General features: G+C 37.8%; 1 protein-coding gene across 1 annotated transcript; it reads right to left on the reverse strand.

The window, feature by feature from the left end:
* Window positions 1-6,977: 6,977 nt before the first annotated feature.
* Window positions 6,978-18,674, reverse strand: cnot10 (CCR4-NOT transcription complex, subunit 10). Its single transcript, XM_046848433.1, is given in 20 exon segments — window positions 6,978-7,352; window positions 7,556-7,631; window positions 7,748-7,875; window positions 7,984-8,019; window positions 8,142-8,272; window positions 8,581-8,694; window positions 9,752-9,832; window positions 10,040-10,219; window positions 11,294-11,415; window positions 11,515-11,720; window positions 12,281-12,430; window positions 12,624-12,697; window positions 12,699-12,739; window positions 13,013-13,096; window positions 13,636-13,722; window positions 14,088-14,227; window positions 15,500-15,650; window positions 15,734-15,895; window positions 16,893-16,987; window positions 18,459-18,674. Coding segments are annotated over 20 exon segments (2,244 nt in total). The 5' UTR covers window positions 18,478-18,674; the 3' UTR covers window positions 6,978-7,185.
* Between the last annotated feature and the right edge of the window lie 2,239 nt (window positions 18,675-20,913).

The raw sequence follows: 20,913 nt of genomic DNA on the forward strand, positions 1-20,913 counted from the left end.
CATTGAGTGCTAGGCCTGTCATGAAACATGGACATTGTGAGCATTGGGCAGTAATGAGAGAATTTGCTGCTTCGAAATCTTCACACTAATTTCAGTATTAATGTCGGCTGTTTGATTTGTGTTTAACGTTTAGCTGCAGCTCTGTCCCCAGAGAACCAAAGAAATCTCTATAAGAGAAACATTTGCATGCTTTAAAAGCCCAAGGTAATTTTATTTGAAATGAGGTGATGAAGAAGAAGCAGACACTTATTATAATTATTATTAGTAGTAGTAGTATATACCAAAAAAGATTTTTCTGTGTTGTGGTGAACATCTTTGACTACACGTTTTCTATTAGTCTTTGATGGATAGCTTTACAGAGCAAGGTACTTTGTGTGTGTGTGTGTGTGTGTGCGGGGGTGTGTGTGGGGTTGTGGGTGGGTGTGTGTGAGAGAGAGTAAGAGAGAAGGAGGAAGGAGACTAGGAGAACGGTTTAAATTCATATGCCTTAACACTGCTGCATTGTAATACAACTTTCCTTTTTTGGAATTTAATCAGACTGGAAACTGCCAAAGAGTTTGCTCTATTATTATTTTTTATTATTTATTTTATTTTAATTTTAAAATTTTTTTCCTTTGCTCCTCTAATCCCTTGCTGATGTCCTCACAGGTTTGATGTAACATTTACAATGCGCTTCACTGAAATGATATGCGGTAGCAATGTCCCAATAGAGTTAAAATAGCAGTAGTGTTGATTTGTGCTTGAGAAGAACCTTTTGTCATACTGAGGAGCCATGGTGTGTAGAGGTGTAGGCCTCCACTGAGCAGCCACACAGAACTTGATCATCCAGTATCTCATCTATATATTTTTAATGTGTGGTGGTTATTAGGGAATCTAAAGAAATCTAGTTTATATTAGAAGGATAGTTCAACTTCTTAGACAATAAGGTGCCAGAATAATGCAGTAAATGCAGTAAATGAGTGCGCATGTCTTTAAGTTATTAATCAGACTCGAACATTGCCCTTCAGAATGTCTAATCACAGCATACTGTCTCATGCTTGGACTTCTGGCCAGTGTCTCTACGGGTTTCCCACCAGTTGTGGTGTATTCCAGCTTTTGATCTGTTTCCTAATCTTGAAAAGCAGAAGGAATGTGTAAACAGTTCAGAAATGCGTGGTCTTTTTTATGATTGTATTACCTAAGAAGAAGAAAAAATCCCCAAAAACTCAGGTAGCTTTATAGAGATTTGATTCAAAGTCAATATTTGTTTCTTACAATTGGATAGTAAATCCTTTGTTAGTACTCAATAGGATTTAGTATCTATTTTTTTGTGTGCATTATTGTATTTATCTACAAAAAAAAAAAAAAAAATCTTTGCTGTGTTTAAATTAAACAGGATCCTCTACAGCCAAATTGTACTATTTGTGTTCATTTCCAGACCCAGATTTAGGTAACAAATTAATATTTGGAGAGGAGAAAAAAAAGTGTAATTAAATCTGACCAATGGGCACTAATGTGACAACGTGGAGATATTTTTGATAAGTGTAAGATGACATTGCTTACTTTATTGATGAATGATATATTCGGTGTTCAGTATATTACAAATATGAAAATTTTTCCCTCTTCTCAGAATGTTTGTTTAACCATTTATGCTGTAGATTTCATTACACTTACATTACAATCATAACAGCTTTGAATTCCGTGATCACACTTTTGGATGTGGGATAAATAAAGGGATCATGTGGAGAGATTGCTGCCTAAACTCAGACCTGCATCAGTTTTACTCTTAAAGATTGAATTATTAGTGTTGGATAAAAAAAAAATTCCAGGTCTTGTGTTTTTAGGTGGTGTATAACATTTTAGAATCCTCCAAGAGTTCCTCTTTCGCTCCTTAAATGGTGTTTCACATTTATACAGTCTCAATCACAGAATACTCCTGGATTTTGGTCTGCTGCTGTACACAGAAGGCTGTATGAATTATATGGTGATCTACAGTATTGTGCTTTTGTCTTTGTTGACTTTAAACATGTTCCTATGCAGATTTTGTTTTTATGTTCAGCTCTTTATGATAAATAAACTTGTTGGGATCCTAAAAATTGTGAATGCTGTCTTTTGTTATTGAGTTGGCAGTGCAGTAGAAACCCGTTGTTCGCACTGTTAGTTGGGTGCTGTATTGCCAATTATTTACACACTTTAATTTTCCTAATCTCATCCTCAGTAACAACTGAATCAATGTAAGAATGAATGAATGACACTCCTCACCGTATCAAATCTAATTTCATCGTTTAACAAATCCCACCATGACCACCAGTGTAGCAGGAGGAACCGGTGTCCCTGCATACCAAAGGGTTAAAGGTCATGGCAGAGCCCCACCCAAAAGGTCAACAAAGCCTAGCTTCAAATTGCAGGATGACCAGAATGACCAAGCAGATGGCCTCTTAAAATAACTGATTTAAACCACGTTCACACATGAACACATATTTCAGCTCGCTGCATTTTTCTCCGATTCATTTTGATTTAAACCTGTCATTGCTATTAAGATGTACATAATGAGCTACATTCCTGCTCAAAGAATGATGCTGTTTAATGGGACAGAAATTGTCTGAAGGCAACAGATCTCTGATGGCTGGTCTGGGTTTTTACACATCCTTTAGACTTTGATGATCAGGTGAAGATCCCGGAGCTGTATACGACGTCTAAATAATCCACGGTTATCAATTAATTTTACTCCGTGTAAGTCGACACGAGGAAATTAAGGAACACGTTTGTGAACAAAAGCTCTTTCTATTTAATGGAAACATCTAGAATTACAGTATGAGCCTAGGTATTGTGCCCTAAGTAGCTGAGCTCCTTTTAAAGGGTGGACAAAGCCCTCACCCTCTCACTTTCTCTGGAAGATCATTGACAGAGCTTGTCAGAGGAGAGATCTGGGTAACAATGCAGAGAGATGGGGGAGGAGAGGAATGAACACTGGGGAGGTGAAGGGATTTAGCATGAGAAAAGAGCTGCCCACAGGGAAAAGGGAACTTGGCCACCCTAAAGAAAGACAGAGAAAAGGGAGGGACCACACATGAAAGAGAGATTCGCTCTTAGTGGACTAGTGCAGGTCACCATCACGGTACATTCCACAGCGGCATTCGAGAATTGTTTTATTGAACTGAATCAATTCTTCTTGTGTTTTGTCCTGATTCACTGGTCACTTGAATTTAATGGGTTTTTTTTAATAGCTTTATTATTTTATTATGGAGGGTTGAATCAGTGTCATCTTGAAGCAGTCATGAAATAAAAATTTTCTTCAGCTGGAAATAAAGAAAAAAAACCTCCATGGCTCCAAAAATAAATATGAAATAAATATGTAATATATATAAATACAGAAAAATATTACTTTACACAGTCAAACAAAAAGCCTATTTTTTTATAGCTAGATCATATATTCATAAAATAATCTGCTTTAAAGGGGTCTCACATTTTAGGAAAATATCAGTAGAACACTTCAGGTGGAAAATTGTTTTAGGTTCTTTTATTTACATGGTTTGTAAGAAATGTGCATTTAATTTATTGTGTTTTTAATTGTTGTACCTTAAATGCCTATAAAATAAATAATAATAATCTTTCGGCTTCTCCCGTTAGGGGTCGCCACAGCGGATCCTCCGCATGTTTTTGATTTGGCACATGTTTTACGCTGGATGCCCTTCCTAACGCAACCCTCCCCAATTTATCCGGGCTTGGGACCGGCACTGAAAGTGGCTGGGGATGGTTCCCTGACCGGGAATCGAACCCGGGTCGCAGCGGTGAGAGCGCTGCATCTTAATAATAATAATAATAAAAAAACCATTCAGATGAACAAGAAAAACCATTTTGCTAAAGGGGATATCTAATATCTAAAAATGCAGTATATTTACAGAATGGAAAGAACAGATTCAGAGCTGCTGTTATAAAAAAAAAACCTACAACAGCTTCTGACTAATCGGTGTACAATCAGTCATAACTGTGTTATAAGTAAGAATAAAACCCCAGTTTGAGGTGACACAGGTAGTTATACACACTGATGTACAGTAATGAAGTAAATGTAATTTGTTACTGTACTTGAGTAGCTTTTCTGCATATCTGTACTTTACTCAAGTATTTCCGTTTTGGGAGACTTTTACTTTACTGTACTACTCTTCACAATCAAATATCTTACTGTTTACTCAACTACATTTAGGGAAATCAGTCGTTCATTTTTATTTATGAGTGGATAATGATTGTGTTATTACTATTAATTAAATCATTGTATTAATAGTGTAGTGAGTGAAGATTTAAATCATAGAGGATCTACTGCGACTTTAAATAAGAGCTGGAAAAAAATACATTTGGAGTCGCGGGACAGGAGAGTGTGTGTACCGCATATACTCATTATATACTGCGGAGCACGAGTGTGAAACGCAGACATTATATATATATATATATATATATATATATATATATATATATATATATATATATATATACACACACACACACACACACACACACAGAGAGAGAGAGAATATAGAATAATGCTTTTTAATGGGAAATACAAATTGTCCAAAGGCATCAGCGTTTAAATGGTCTGGGTTTTCCGTAAGACTTTATGACGTGTGTGTGTGTGTGTATGTATGTATATATATATATATATATATATATATATATATATATATATATATATATATATATATATATATATAACGTGTATATGGTCGTGTTTTTATTTAGGAACACATTTGTAAACAAAAGCTCTTTCTATTTAATGGAAACATCCAGAATTACAGTATGAGCTAAGGTTAGGCTACTTAGGTAATGTGCCCTAAGTAGCTGAGCTCCTTTTAAAGGGTGAACGAAGCCCTCACCCATAATTTATATTTGTATATATTTGTGTGTGTATATATATATATATATATATATATATATATATATATATATATATATATATATATATATATATATATAGAGAGAGAGAGAGAGAGAGAGAGAGAGAGAGAATCATAGCCATAATAATCATAATACTTTGGATACTTAAGTACATTTGAAGGCAAATACTTTTGTACTTGTGTACTTCGTCTACCAGTGTAAACATGTCAGTAGGTGAGTTGGTTTATTCTTGTTTTTAGTGTGTGGGGGTAAAATGGCTGCCGTGAGCATCCTGCACTGTTTTGGTGAAGTAAAGGAGTGTGAATGCTGCAGGAGTGTAGTGTCTCCTATAGCAGGATGTAGGACTGTCTCAGATCCCACACTCAGATACTTCTGTAGTCATTTCTGAGCTATAACTTGAACGGATGTCTATTTTAACATTAGTGATGACTGTTATGTGAAAATAATTGTAAAGTCTTTGGTCACATTGGTAATACTTTTAAATGCAAGATTTGAGATGGAGTTCCTACACTGACAGCAGGTTCTACGTGTCCGTGTTGCTGCGCGGTAAGAAATACGGTAAGAAACATCTGAACGTGCCTGACAGACAAACGTGCTCTGACCTGCCACCTAGTGGATATTTATTTTTGCATAAATAAACGCAATAAATTGTTTCAACAAAACACAAGCAGTACGCTCACATTTTGGGTTTAGTTTTACAAGCAATGAAATAACAGGTTTGGATCGCACAAACACGTTATTACTGATCGCCCCACGTCCTGTGCACGTCCTTGTCACGTGAAAATTATTAACAGCCTGCACATTTCTCACTTCGATTTAAATAAATCAGTTCATCAGTGTCAACACACACACACACACACACACACACACACACACACACACACACACACACACACACAGTCAGCCAATCAGATTCCAAGCTAACGTTTCACAAACGCACACATTTTACCGCCCAATTGTACTCAGCCAATCAGTTTAACGATTCACACTGCAGCCTGAAATCCGGATCAAACCCATTCTGAGCGGCTATGGCCAGGGGATGGTGTGTATTCTACTGGTTTTAACTGACTGGTATAATTATGTTGCGTTTATAATTATAACTGATATAAACCATATTACATAAATTATGTTTAAAATATGTAAAATGGTGTTTCCAATTCTGAGATGCAGTTTCCCCAACTAGTTCCACAACCACTACTAAATGAGCACGTTAAATAATTACTTGTATTATTCAACTTTCCTGACAGACCTTTGGAAAAGACTCAAATCCTGTCCACTTCGAAATGTGCTGTAATGTGGACAAAATAACCGGACGCGCAACATCCTTCATCAAATCATTATACACATTCTCATAGTTTGTATTTTACTGACCTGACATTTTTTGCTAAATCGTCATTGTTAGAACTTTGATCTGAAACTTGACAAATATTTAAAATAAGCTCTTCTATTTAATCTAGTAGTTATTGTAGTAATTAATAAATAAATACCCCAAAACAACAAATGTCCAAACTGCAGTAGGGCAAACAAAGCATGTGTAGCTCAAGCAAATAAATAACCTGTTCTCCATTTGTGGTGCTCATTTATCATTGCAGATAGTCTACTACATATTTGTTGTGGTTTATTTGTAAACTACGGCATATAAAATGCCACATAAGGCGCTGCACAGATATTAGAATAGTCATGTATGTTGTAAAACCAGGTCTGAGAATAAACGTATGTGTCAAACACCATTGTGATGAGTAATACCGGAGGAAAAACACAGAGATGCTCTGCAACACTGATGCTTTGCATCAAGAACACATGTGGGACAGGTTTGGTTACAAATGTGTCTTTATGACTACTTATAGCAGCAACACGGGCCTCCATTTGAGCATTTTAGACCGATTAGTCAGTTCTTCAAGTCTGAAGCGGAGTGTAACTGATATTCTTGGTTTGTCTGCTGAGGGGAAATCCAGTATATACACAAGTCAAACTACATAAAAAAAACTCCTGCAACCTATTTTATTTACATACCAAATCCAACAAAATTTGTTCTCTTGTATTGAAACCCACATCTTGGTACTTGCTGCTTAAAAAAAAGAAAAAAAAAAAAACAACACGCCACATAATACTGTAAATAAAATTTATTTAAGATTTCATAAACCCCCAGACGATGTGAATATACATTTTTAAGAGATGAGCCCTCAGGAAGCAGCTCTTCCCTGAACCCTTCCTCAGCATCCTGTCTTCCTCACAGCTTATTCCTTCATCCAGCCATACTGCTGCTTCAGGCTCATAAATAAAAAGGTGGAGGAGATATTGTGGCGTGAGTGTGCATCATTTGCGCTGTACTTGTGTGAAGGAAGAAGGCATCTGTATAGGCTGCATGGGCTGCACAGGCTGGAATGGCGGAGGCTTCTTGCGCAGGTCTGGGGAGGACGAGGGCTTCACTGATGGGAGTAACTGATTCCGTTTAATGATCTGGAGAGCCAGCTGTGTGTTACCTGCAAACACATTAATCACTTATAAATAAAAACATGGAAGTTCACTACTGAGCACAAGATACAAGTCAGAATGCAAATGATACCTGTGCTGATTTAAGCTCTAATATAGATCTGATAGAAAAGGTGGATGGAACATTGTTTTTCCAATAAGGCAGTCTGGTTATTTTAACACTTATTCAATCACACAGAGACTCAGAACATACCATTCTGCAGCTCCAGGTAGACTGCCAGTAAAATAGCTTCTGGTGGAATCTCTTTTGCACTGACCATAGAGGCTGCCTGCAGAGACACAAACCATGCAGGATCTTTTAAAATGCAGTTAAAAGGCTTCCAGTGGAAAATGAACAGGGCCTTTGACCACAAAGCATGTGCAGATGAACGCAGGTGTTCATTACCTGATGAAGGCAATTGCGTGCTTTCTCGTACTCGCTCCGCAGACAATAAGCACTGCCCAAATTAAACAGCATCATGGCCCTAGCAGCGCTCAGACTACTGGGGTAACACAGAGGAGTCTGTTTCCCTGCTACACACAAACATTCCCACCACCCGTGATTAAACAAGTCATAAATACACAACTATCTACAGTAGGATCAAGAGTGATTTTAATAAGTCAAAAACAGATGATACTTACAAGATTCAACAGGCTCCAAATCTCCTTTATCTGAACCTGTGGGTTTAGAACATGCATTCAACAATTTTCAGAAACCACATTCTGTACTTTTGTATGTGTATGTAGATGTTTTAGCTGTGATGTATGAGTCACACTTTGGGTTATGTGAACAAGTCTACCTTGGTCTTGTTCACTGGGTGACACACCGAGTGACACATCAGTTACATTCTCTGGGTTGAGGTGAGTGATGGCATCAGAGATTCGGTCCAGAGAGATCAGAGCTTCAGCAGCATATAAATGGCCGAGGAACCTGAGGACAAAAAAAAAAAAAAAAAAAATATATATATATATATATATATATATATATATATATATATATATATATATATACACACACACACACACACACACACACACACACACACACACACACACACACACACAGAATGGTAGTATCATTTTTACATGGAGGCAATAGACATGTTCTTTTGATAGTCATGCTAGACAAAAATGTAACATTTCTCTAAAGATAGAATAAAATCACTATTTCTGCCATGTGCATAAAAACGGGAAAATGGGTTCTGAAATGCAGAACAGAAAGTAAGTTGAGTGAATTACTTGAGAGATCCTGAAAGCTTGGGCTGATGTAAGAGTTTATCTGCATGGGTAAGTGCCATCAAGTTGTCCCCAAGGGCCAAAGCCACATATGTACTACAGGCTAAAATGCAGCACCTGTGAATAAGACAGAATCAAATTCAGAGTTTGTAAACTAGAAATGCATGCACACTGTAACGAAACCATTACACAAAGATAAATATATTTATTCATGGAATAAATTAGGCATTTGGACAGAGCATAATTCCATTAAAAGAGCGTGCAGAAGTAAATGCCAGACACCTGCAAGTCACCAGCACAAACTCAAATAGTTCAACGTTTGGGCCTCGTCGATGCTAAGCTGGAGTGTGTTAGTTAACTCTTTAAATGGTAAAAATACAGTAAAGAGATATTTAGTTTCTATTAAAGCGAGAGACTGTGTTAAGTTAAAAAAGATGTGCACAAAAGAGGCTTTTGCCTGGGTACACAATTATTTGCACATGTTCATCTCTGTGTAAAGGAGGCATAGAGCAGGGGCTCTCTGTCTAATACACATTAAAATCAAATGACTAAATAAACCAATGACCAAATGACCTATACTCATACAAATACAATAGTAAATATAATAACTATATTAACATCAGGTTGTAGTTTCCACAAGTATATTAAAAAAAAAAAAAAAAAACAGCAAACCCTTTGTGTATATATATATATTTTTTAAGCTGTTTTACACATCCACATTTCCACTACAGATCTGTACATACTAGTAAGTGTAATCACGTGTGGAGGCATTCTCAATTAAACCTTCCTTAACCCTCCGTCTTTGTTCTGTTTCCTGTTAGTGCCAGATTGACTACAAGGCAATCATTAAAGGGGTTAAAGGGGAGAGGGAAGAAGAAAAAAGAGGTGCAGGCTTCCCAGCAGTTGGCTGGAACACAAAAGGCTTGCCAGATTCCGGGAAGCGAAACCTGAGTAGGTGGCTTGTGTGCTCGTAAACATGTCACTGTACCAGGGTGTCAATCCCCGGTCACCCCTCAACCCGCTCACTCTTTCCTCAGAACAGCCCTGTGTCTGGACCGACAGATGAGGGGGAAAAAAATGCCCCAGGTGGATAGGAAAAAGGTGGAAAGGGGGGAATTAGGGCAGAAGAGAAGTGCACACTGGACACTCTGTGGAGGGCTGCCTTTGATCTTACCTGAGGTTCTCAACTTCCTGTTTTCTAAGAGGTGATGAGGGAGCAGCAGGAATGAACTTGTCTCCCTCTTGGCTCTTTCCACTGTAAATCAAATCACAGGTTGAGAAGGTTACAGAATCTTCCCACTGTCATATGTACAAAATGAGCAAAGTAGCAAGTCCAAGTGGGTGTTTGTCTTCCTGTCAGACATGAGTGATGTCACTTATATCCTTACATTAGTGATTGATTAATTATTATGCTGTGCAGGTGCCTATAAATGTGTGGATATGTAAAAGGGAATACAAATACCTGCAGACATCACTGTTCTCACTGCCGCTCTCTGTGCTTCCCGATTGGCTTGAGTTTTTAGAGCCATTTTCTGGTTTGCTCTCATGTTGCTGGTGCTCAGGCAGCAGGAGCAATGCATTCCTCAAACAGATTGCTGCAAACTCCATACTTGCTACAGGGATCGCTGCAGACTGACCCTCACTATGCGCGCGCGCACACACACACACACACACACACACACACACACACACACACACACACACACACACACACACTTTGAACCTCTAAATTAAAACGCGAATACAATGCCACCTGGTGGACAAAATTAAACACTACAATGTTTTATAGAAGAGTGAGAGAGAGAGAGAGAGAGAGAGAGAGAGAGAGAGAGAATAAGACTAAAAATAAGCAACACTTTTTAACTTGTACTAAATACAATACCTCACACTTTGTTGTTGCACGGACTGTTTACACAAACCTTGCTCATTTGCACACTGCTCTTTTTTTATTGCTGCTCACCATAAACTTATCACCACTGTACATATACCTGTTCTCTGTTTATAGCTATAGCAATATTATTATGTCCACTGCTTACATCCTTCTGTAAATCTCTGTGTATAGTAATAGGCATCTGTATAGCATGTTCATAATACATTTATATATATATACATCTGTATATTATTGTTCATAGTACATATATACTCATCTGTAATTATATTTATATTTATAGTACATATATATATACACTAATCTGTATATTGTGTTTTACATATATAACATATATTCATCTGTATACAACATTTATAGTACATATTCATCTTTTAATTACTGTTTATAGTCTTTATTTTATTTAACTGTAAATTCATGTTAAATCTATATATCCTGCACTTGCTGTTATTGCACTCTGGTTAGACCCAAACTGCATTTCGTTGCATTGTACTTGTACATGTGTAATGACAATAAAGTTGAATCTAATCTAATCTAAATAAGTGCATTTCTACATTATATAATTTATAAAAATTCCTTAATGGAAAAGCAGACTTGTGTGGAACTGTAAAAATATATATAATATTAATGCATACATTCTACAAAAATGAATAAATAAATATGTAAATAAATAACTAATGGTGTTGGAAAGGACTATAAGTAACAGGGAACCCTTACAAATGTACTTATAAATTACAAATTTTATTGAATATCAAGCATCCTGTCACATGTTAATGAGATGCAGTCTAAAATGCTAGACAAAAAAAAATAATACAAACAGCAACACACCTGTAAGTTGTATTCTGTGTGGACTGCGATGCCAGGACAATCTTACGATGATATCCCTGCCCTACAATGGACTGAATTATTCCCTTTTTACTTGGCAGACCTTTAGTTTCTTGCTCAGAACTCTAGAAAAATAAACCATGAAGAAAAACATTAGAAGCCAAGAATCCAAAAAAACTGATGATGATCATCAGAATGTTAGCTTGTAAGTTAACCCGTCTCACCCCTTTGTTGGCAGCAATGCAGCACTCGGCGAGCCGCAGCCAGAGGCGAGGGTTTGAGTGGTAAACTTGCACCGCCTCCATCAAACACTCAAAGGCAGCCAGTGGCCGGCCGAGGTGCAGAAGCTGAATGCCGCAGTTATAAAGCAGCTCATAGCGCTTATTTGCCAGCAGAGCACACATGGGAATACCTGCAAACTTTTTAGATGCTGGGGGGAAAAAACAAACAAATTGATGCTTAATTGTGTCTGTTAAAGCATCAATCAAGCTACGTACACTACAACTGTTAAAGTAAGTAATAAGCACACAGACCGATGCTAATGTGTGCTTTTGAATCCTGAATAAGTCTGGGGTTATAATCAGGAAGGTGAATCTAGTGCTGTGACTGAGAACTATAATCCATGTTTAAACAAAGCAGTTTACAAGATGTGGAACAGAATACAAGCTGTGACACAATTGGAACTAATTAAACTAAATTAAATTGCAGTTGAACTGTTTTTGTTTTTTTATGCATAATAAAGGAGTTTGTTTTTCACATTTTTCCTAAAATCATACAGGCTTAAATGCGCACTAGATCTCTGAGATCCACCCAGAAAACACTCACAAATAGACCAAATGTATGTGGACACCCGACTATGACCCAGACTTCAGCCACAACAAATGGTTGTCACAAAGATGGAAGCCTATGATTTGTCATGACAGTCCTGGTAGGACATAAGATTTTGCTTGACTGAAACTACTTTGATGTAAGACGTATTCTGCCACTCACCCTGGTCGTTCTTGCCATCTCCAAGCTGTGCACATGTATGGTCATTCTCCTGCAGGGCCTTCTTAAAGTAGAAGATGCCCAGGTTGTGCTTCCCCATAGCAAAGTGAATACAGCCCAGATTATTCCAAAACATGCAGCGCACACATTCACCTACAAAAAATTGGGGAAATGTTTTAACAATAATCCAGTCACACTGAAAAGTCTTTTTAGGTTTACTTTTAAAATTAATGGAACTGAGTATCAACTGATTTCAATATGCCATTTTAATAAAACATACAGGACTTTGTTCATTTTCTTAATTCAAACAAAAATGTCAGTGTAGTTTTTTTTGTGAATTATATACCTGTCTTGAGAGGTCCAGGATGTTCAGCAACGTTAGAGCTATTGAGGAGTTTTACTGCTTTACGGTAATTCCCTCAGATACTCAAAATTACTCTTCAGAAAGAGAGATTGTGTAGACTGAGGGTGGGTGAGAGAGAGAGAGAGAGAGAGAGAGAGAGAGAGAGAGAGAGAGAGAGAGAGACACAGTCAGCTCCCAGGAGTAAAATATGCCAGACTTGGGGGGGAAAAACCTGAAAGTGTATTCTGTAAAAACTCTTGGGCAAGATGTTTTCATACTTATGGTCATATTAAAATAGCATTTCTCCATACATATTATAAACTAAAACAGCTTACATATACATTCTTTGTGTGCAGCTTCATGCACAACACAAGCATTCAGTAATAACTCACATTTCCAGCTGTGTTCATAACAGACTTGATCTCCCTTTTACAAGCCTTGAGGGATTTCATCTGAATGTAGGCTCGCACTTTATACTGCAAAACACATATGGAGAAAATTAAGAAAACACACAAAAAGGGGGTCTATAATTTAACTTAAAATGCTGACAGGTGATAGTTGTAAGCACACAGACAAGAGGTGCTCAATAAAATCCACATTATAGAAAAAATATGACTATTGGATATTTATTGTTTATTAATCCATCCTCTTTCTATCAAACTTCAGTTCCCTGACCTGAAGCCCACTAGAGACCTGTACTGTGGGATGAAAAGGAAGATAAAGCTACAGTGATTTTCCATCAAAAAGCTTTATAGGAGAAATCTTGATGCTGTTACTTTGTCTTTAGTAGTTTGTACAGCCTCCTTCGGCAGATGTGCCAATAATTATGACATATGTAATTGCACATTTTCTAAAATGTTTGATTTCTCTCTATCCACAGTGTGAGGTTGAGCTAATTAACAACAAAGATTTGTCCATAACCATTTTAAACTTTAACCAAAGGTGCCAAAACATATTGAGCTGATTACACAGAGCTTATGTAGAAATATTTTAGTTTTGTGAACAGACAAACTACCTGGTGCATCCGGGACTTCACTGCCTCAATCATGGCTGCAAATTCAGCTTTCTGAGCAGCAGATTCTCTGGCTGTGCTACTCATACCCTGTTACAAATTACATACAAGCATTAGGAAACAAAGGCAAATAAGGCTACGACTGTACAACATATATTTATTATTTGAAACATTATTTAGTTTGAGCTTTTTACATATCATAATTCTAAAACATTGTAAATGCTTGAGTTGCAAACTCACAGAAACCAAAAAGAAGAGCAACTACTTATTGTTTCTAAACAACAAGGAAAAAGCTAAAATTTCTGCTGACCATTACCACATAAATACTGTTACATCTATAATCTTTACTTTGTTATCAAATCTGAAAACAGCACACCAAAAGTAACAAAAGAAGAGAACAAGAGAAAAACGCACACAAAATAAACCCCCAAAATCATTTGGTTGTAGTTTCTTACCTCTCCTTTGCCATTTTTGTTGTTGCCTTGTACAGAGAGTTTCTCCAGCACTGCAAGGAGATGTAGTGCTTTCTCTGGCTGGAAGGTGAGCAGGTAAAGATCCACTAGCAGGAAGCACACCGCCTGAGCAAACGTCTCTTCTAGTACAAAGAACACCATCAAGCAATACTATTCAACCGAACTGACCCATGCATAGCAAATTGGGAGCATTTATCATTTGAAATGGTTTCTTATTCAAATACACAGATCTTTTAAAAAGCAACTCCAGTACGCATAATAAATGCTTAATCTGTGTTACATGTTATTTACAGAATTTCTGACTTCAGTAAAAAAAAAAAAAAACCCTATGAAAATAACGTATAGTATTAATACACTATATAGACAAAAGTATTGGGACACCAGACTTTTCCTGCCATATTTGGTTCTTCTCCAAACTGTTACCACAAAGCTGGAGGCACATAATTGTTTAGGATATTTTTGGATGCGGTATAAACTTTGCATTCACTTGAACTTGGAAATCCAAACCTGTTCCAGGTTCCCACTTCTGTGCACAAAAGCGAGCTCCATGAAGATATAGTTTACATGTAGAGTGGCACGGCTCTACATGTACATGTAGGAGCTCTGATCTCAAACCGAACACCTTTGGAATAAACTGGAACACTGACTGCACCCCAGGTCTCCTCACACTACACCGGTACTCGGCTTTTTTAACACCGTTGTGGCTGATGAAAACAAATGTGCACAAGCACCCTTCAAAATCTAGTGGAACATCTACCCAGAAGAGTGGAGAGACTTATAAGAGCAAATTGGGACTAACTGTGGAATGCGATGCTCAAAAAGCAAGTATCATACTTATGACCAGGTGTCCACTGTTGGCAATATAGTGTACATAACTTTTTGCACATGCAGCCATGACTTAATGCTCCTTAATGCTGCTTTAGTTTAATTTGTGGTTTTCTTTCCTGAATGCAGCACAAATTCATGTTTCAGCATTGTGTTTTAAGTACAAAATTTAAAGTTGAATCTAAATCTATTGATCCATCCAGAAACATAGCTCTGATCTTTTCCATGTTGTTCAGGCTCATCAATTTGAACTGTTTACAATTTAAAACAGACATTAATTCACTGAAAGAAAGTAAGGGGTCCGCTAACGAGTGATAAATAAAATTTAAAAAAATAAAAAACATCTGCACATTGCTTTTTCTCACCCAGACTTGGGTATTTACCGACATGAACTGACATTTTAGAGGAAAATATGTTTAGATAAAGCAACTCGTGAAAATGCCGGTTTCCACTGGGGATCCTTTCAATAAGTAACGGTAAAAAAAGCAATATGTAGATGTGTGCATTTTTCTTTTCTTTTTGGAAAACCCTTCTTAAAGCTTCCATCTACTTTGACATTTCTAACATACCAAAAGGTTCCAGGAACTGGTAGAGCTTCTCTCCTATGGCTATAGCTTCTGAGTACTGGCGCATGTGGTAGTGAATGACAGCTTGATTGTAGTAGAGAATGCTGTTTTCAACATAATCCAAACCATCAATATCCTCGACAGCGGAATGCACCTACAAAGACAGAAAGAAAAAATAAATAAAGATTTGTGCATAAATAACACTTGACATTTACACTTGACATGAGACACGCTTACCTGATTTTTTATCACCATTAAAGTTTGCTTCAAGGTGCTTGTGGTTGTCTGGCCACTTCTGTAAAACTCAGTGACCGCTTTGTTCATGGCGATCTTGTAGTCATCTTTATTCAACTCCTGAAGACTTTCTAGCTGCTTCAGGGCATCATCATAGTTACCAGCCTAGAGGAAAATCACAGATGTTACAGCTCAGGCTACAAAATAAAGTAAGTACATGTTATTTATAAGGTGAATTTGAAGCATATAAAACATTGATGAGAGCATACGGAGCAACCGCGATGGCATTCAAATTAGCAAAAGCTAGCAAGCCTTTCTCCGAAGTTGAGTTTTTAAAAGAATGCATGGTAGAGACGGCAGGTGTCTTGTGTCTGGAGAGCCAAGGCAAGTTTAAAAAATCAGTTTTTGAATTGCCGTGTGGAACTGATTGACGAAGATATAGCCAGCCAAATAAACAAAAAAGCTGAGTCCTTCAAGTTATATTCACTTGCACTGGATGAAAGCAACGACTTAGACACTGCTCAGCTCCTAATTTTCATCCGAGGGATTAATGATAGTTTAAAGATAACGGAAGAGTTTTTGAGTATGGAGACCATGAAGGGAACAACCCGGGGAGAGGATTTATATAACACGGTGTCTGCTGCCATCGAGAGACAGAACCTACCTTGGAGTAAACTTGTCAAGGTCAAGACAAATGGATCACCAAATTTAACTGGGAAAAACGTTGGGCTGCTGAAAATAATCCAGGATACAGTGAAAGAGGAAAACCCTGAGCAGGATTTTATTTTCCTTCACTGCATCATCCATCAGGAATTGCTTTGCAGCTTAATCATGTCTTGAATCCAGTGGTAAAACTTGTCAATTTTATATGAGCATGTGTTTATTGATGCGCTGATAAAACAAGGAGTTCAACAACACTGTTCCTACTGAAACTGAACTTGAGTTTTTCTGCTGTGTTTATTGATAAACTGGCAAAAAAAAAAAAAAATTATGTTGTTAATCTTTTGGCACTTGATCTCCTGGCCCGGCCCCTCTGCCAAATTTTAGAACCCAATGAGGCCCGTAAGTCAAAAGGTTTGCCCACCCCTGCTCTATGATGAAGTTTGATGAGGATGTGATAATATTTTATATCACCCGCACTAAGTGAAAAACAGGTACATACCGTAAACACTTCAAAAGCATTTGCAGCTATCTCCTTTTCCTGGTCTGAAGTCCCAGGAGAAACAATGCTGTCATGTTTCAGGTCACTGATTTGGTCTGAGAAAAAATTATATACATACAGAAAATAATTCAATGTGAATCATCTGCTCTGTTGCAGACTGTACATGCAAAACTAAATCCTTTACATTGTTTGGAGAAGTGGGTGTTGGATGAATGTGAGGTGGAGTTGAAGTGTGAAGGATATGAGGTTAGGTGGAGTTGATATGTGAGGTGGAGTTGAGGTGTGAAGGATATGAGGTGAGGCAGATATGAGGTGGATGGAAGATGTGAGGTGTGGTCTGATGAGGGTGGGGGTTGTAATGTGTGATGTGGGTGTGATAGTGAGGTGTGATGTGATGGTGAGGTGTAAGGGATATGAGGTGGATGTGAAAAATATGAGATGGATGTGAGGTAGAGTTGAGGTGTAATGGATGTGAGGTGGGTGTGAGGAATATGAGATGGATGTGAGGTGAGTTGAGGTGTAATGGATGTGAGGTGGGTGTGAGGAATATGAGATGGATGTGAGGTGAAGTTGAGGTGTAATGGATGTGAGGTGGGAGTGAGGAATATGAGATGGATGTGAGGTGGAGTTGAGGCGTAATAGATGTGAGGTGGGAGTGAGGAATGAGATGGATGTGAGGTGGAGTTGAGGTGTGAGGCGGATGTGAGGTGGACATAAGATGTGAGGTGTGGATGGATATGAGGTGTAGATGGATATGAGGTGAAGGTGAGATGGAGGTGTATGTTAGGTGGATGGAAGATGTGAGGTGAGGTCTGATGTGATAATGAGGGGTGAAGTGATGGTGAGGTGAGGTCTGATGAGTATGGGGGATGATGTGATAGTGAGGGGTGAAGTGATGGTGAGGTGAGGTCTGATGAGTATGGGGGTGATGTGATGATGAGGTGAGGTCTGATTAGTATGGGGGTGATGTGATAGTGAGGGGTGAAGTGATGGTGAGGTGAGGTCTGATGAGTATGGGGGGATGTGATAGTGAGGTGAGGTCTGATTAGTATGGGGGGATGATGTGATAGTGAGGGGTGAAGTGATGGTGAGGTGTGAGGAGGATGTGGGCGTGCCGCTTAGATTCAAACTGCTACAAGCAACACAAGATTATACGTCCTTGAGCTCTCCTTCCAACCTGCTACCCATCTATCTGTTCTACTGTAATCTGTTCTCCAAATTAACATGAAAAAACGTCGAATGCATGATTATAGACAGTCCTATATAGCAGGAACACTGGTTCAGTGTGAGTTTAAACTAGCGGCCGGTACTATGGTTTGACTGGTTAACTAACCCGCTATCTGTATTTACCGTGTTAGCGTTCGGGTAAAGCATGCATTCTTCATGACCCGAGTACATTGTGTGAATAGAGAGAGAAACAGCACCAATAGCAAAGTCTTAACTTTATAACCAGCTACATTTATGACTTAATAAAATACGCAGTCCGCAGCGGACAGAACACTTAGCCTGTGGTCCTGCTAGCTAGCAGCTAATGTAGCACTAGCCAATAATAAAAACACAGCTCACCAGAGTTCGTCTCGGCCATTGTTTGAAAATGAGCGGAGGTTGAAATGCTGATATTTTATAGCAACTAGTTCCTGTAATTGACTCGCAGCGTTCACGAATAAACAGCCAAAGCACAAAGAAATCGCTGCGCTGTGTGTCGATCTGAACAGATTTCTCTCTGCTCAGGACTTCGCCATTAAAATTACCCAGATTCTTTCGCTGACGAGCGTCGCGTTACCGTGAGCGCCCCCAGCCGGTGCGGAAGAGCTCCACCAGTTTTATTTAAACCGACCTCCTACAACCACCACGAGGTGGCGCCAGAGCCCGTCAATGTGCTCTAAACTCCCCACTGCGGCCAAAGACCCCTTAACGTCACACACACACGTTTATTTTATGAATAACAAACAACATTTAAAATAAACTTCATACTTGAATGTGCATTATACTTTTTGTTTTTTTTGAAACCAGATTTATAGAACATATTTTGTTTTATATTATGCAAGGATCGGTAATGAAATAATAAATTTAGTTTTTTCCAAACCGGACCCTGTGGCCCTCCATAAACGGAGAATCCTGTGAAAGCTCTTGTGTTTTTATGCGGTCTTATACTGCTGTAGCTCAGCCACCTCAAGTTCCGATGAGCTGTGTGTTGCTGCTCTTTGTGATGGTTGTAAAACTTGATTATTTGATTTCCTACAGACTTCCTGTCAGCTCAAAACAGTCTGTCCTAAAACAATACCAGAGAATTGCACAGATACAGTACAGACAAAGTAATATGGAGAAAAGGCTATGCGCAAGGCTTTCTATGCTTGTCTTTATTATTGTTTATTAGTATATATATATATATATATATATATATATATATATATATATATATATACAGAGATTGTATTATTCAGCATTTGACTTATAAGTAATACATTAACTAATGTTAAACCCATGACTAGAAAACATTCAACTGAACAAAAAAGGTTTATTCATAAATTCATAAATTCATTTATAAACAAAATATCTTAATACTGTACATTTTGATTAAACACTTTTAAAAGCCCTTGGTTGAGTGTTTCATATTGAGAAACTGTAGATGGATCCTTGAAAAAAAATAATAAAAATACAATGTTCAAATGCTAAAATACAGAAATAGTACCGTTATCTTTAGAGACACAAATCAAGATGTCCTCGGTGTAACAGCATGGCACACAGGAGCACACCCACTGACAGACAGAAATGTGAAATGCACATAGAGCTGTATGATATATAGAATGTAGAATAATGCAATTTTAATTAATTAAATGTATTTTAATTTGAGCAGTCGACATTATATTCATTGAAATTTAAGTTTGTATGTTTTAGATCCCCAAGTTGTTCGAATTAACTCTTACTGATGCCTTTCCCATGTGTGTATGTAAGTTTGTGTGTGTGTGTGTGTGTGTGTGTGTGTGTGTGTGTGTGTGCGATTAGATTTGTTAACTTACTTGAAGTGTTGGACGCCTCTGTCAATGGGTTCCACATAGAAGCTGTAAAAAATTGAATAAAAATGAACAAAGAAATTTGCTTTCAGAGTATCTAAAAAGAAAAAGATTAGTAAATCACTGGCAAGAGCAAAGTCTTTTATTTAATTACAAATATTATCAGATGTGTGTAACATCATAGGAGCAGTGAGTAATTATACTGTTAAATACATTTCATGAGTCTTTCTGCAACACTGCAACACCCTCAGAGCTGTGTTATTTCTCTCACTGAGACTTACATTAGTCTAACTGAACCAGCTTCAGAGTGTTCTGACAATCGACAGGAGAGAAATAAAGATTGATAAGAGGAGAGCAGATTGATTGCCTGTGCATGTCCGGCTATTTGAATCCTCAATAACGATCATAATGCAAAAACTCTTCAGCCTGTTTGGGTGTTTGAGCCTTCTGCCAATATAATTAATTTTGTTCCCTCATGTCCAGCTAAGTTGGTTTGGCTATGGCAAAACTCCAAGAATACCATATGGATCTAAATAATCCCAAAAGACAAATTTTGCTTTGTTTATTTGCTCTGATAGCATGATGTATCAAATGCCTCGGGTAGTATAATAAACACTTCCACTGTGATAAGGACTGGTGTACACATTTCACTCTGACAAGATTTCATAAGCTAGAAGATGTGAAGCAGGCACCTGGGAGAAGAAGAAGGATAGTGGCAGCTCTCCTAACACTTTAGTGCCTAGAGTTTAAAATAATGACTAAAAGTGCACTACAGAGAACTAGTTCTGGAGTCATCTAGTTTTGGAGAACTGCAGTAGTGCTTTCACACACAGTTCAATACATAATCATACATCAGTTAAGTTAAACGTGTCCTGTAACTGTCCGTGATTTTACTAAGCTACCTTTGTGTACCTTTAATGTACCCTTCATGTACCCTTTAACAGCAGAAGTCTTAAGATATTTTAAACCCTCGACCAGACTCTAGATGACACTTTATCACTTACCTC

Source organism: Silurus meridionalis, chromosome 4 (assembly GCF_014805685.1).
Source record: "Silurus meridionalis isolate SWU-2019-XX chromosome 4, ASM1480568v1, whole genome shotgun sequence".
NCBI classification, from domain to species: Eukaryota; Metazoa; Chordata; class Actinopteri; order Siluriformes; family Siluridae; genus Silurus; species Silurus meridionalis.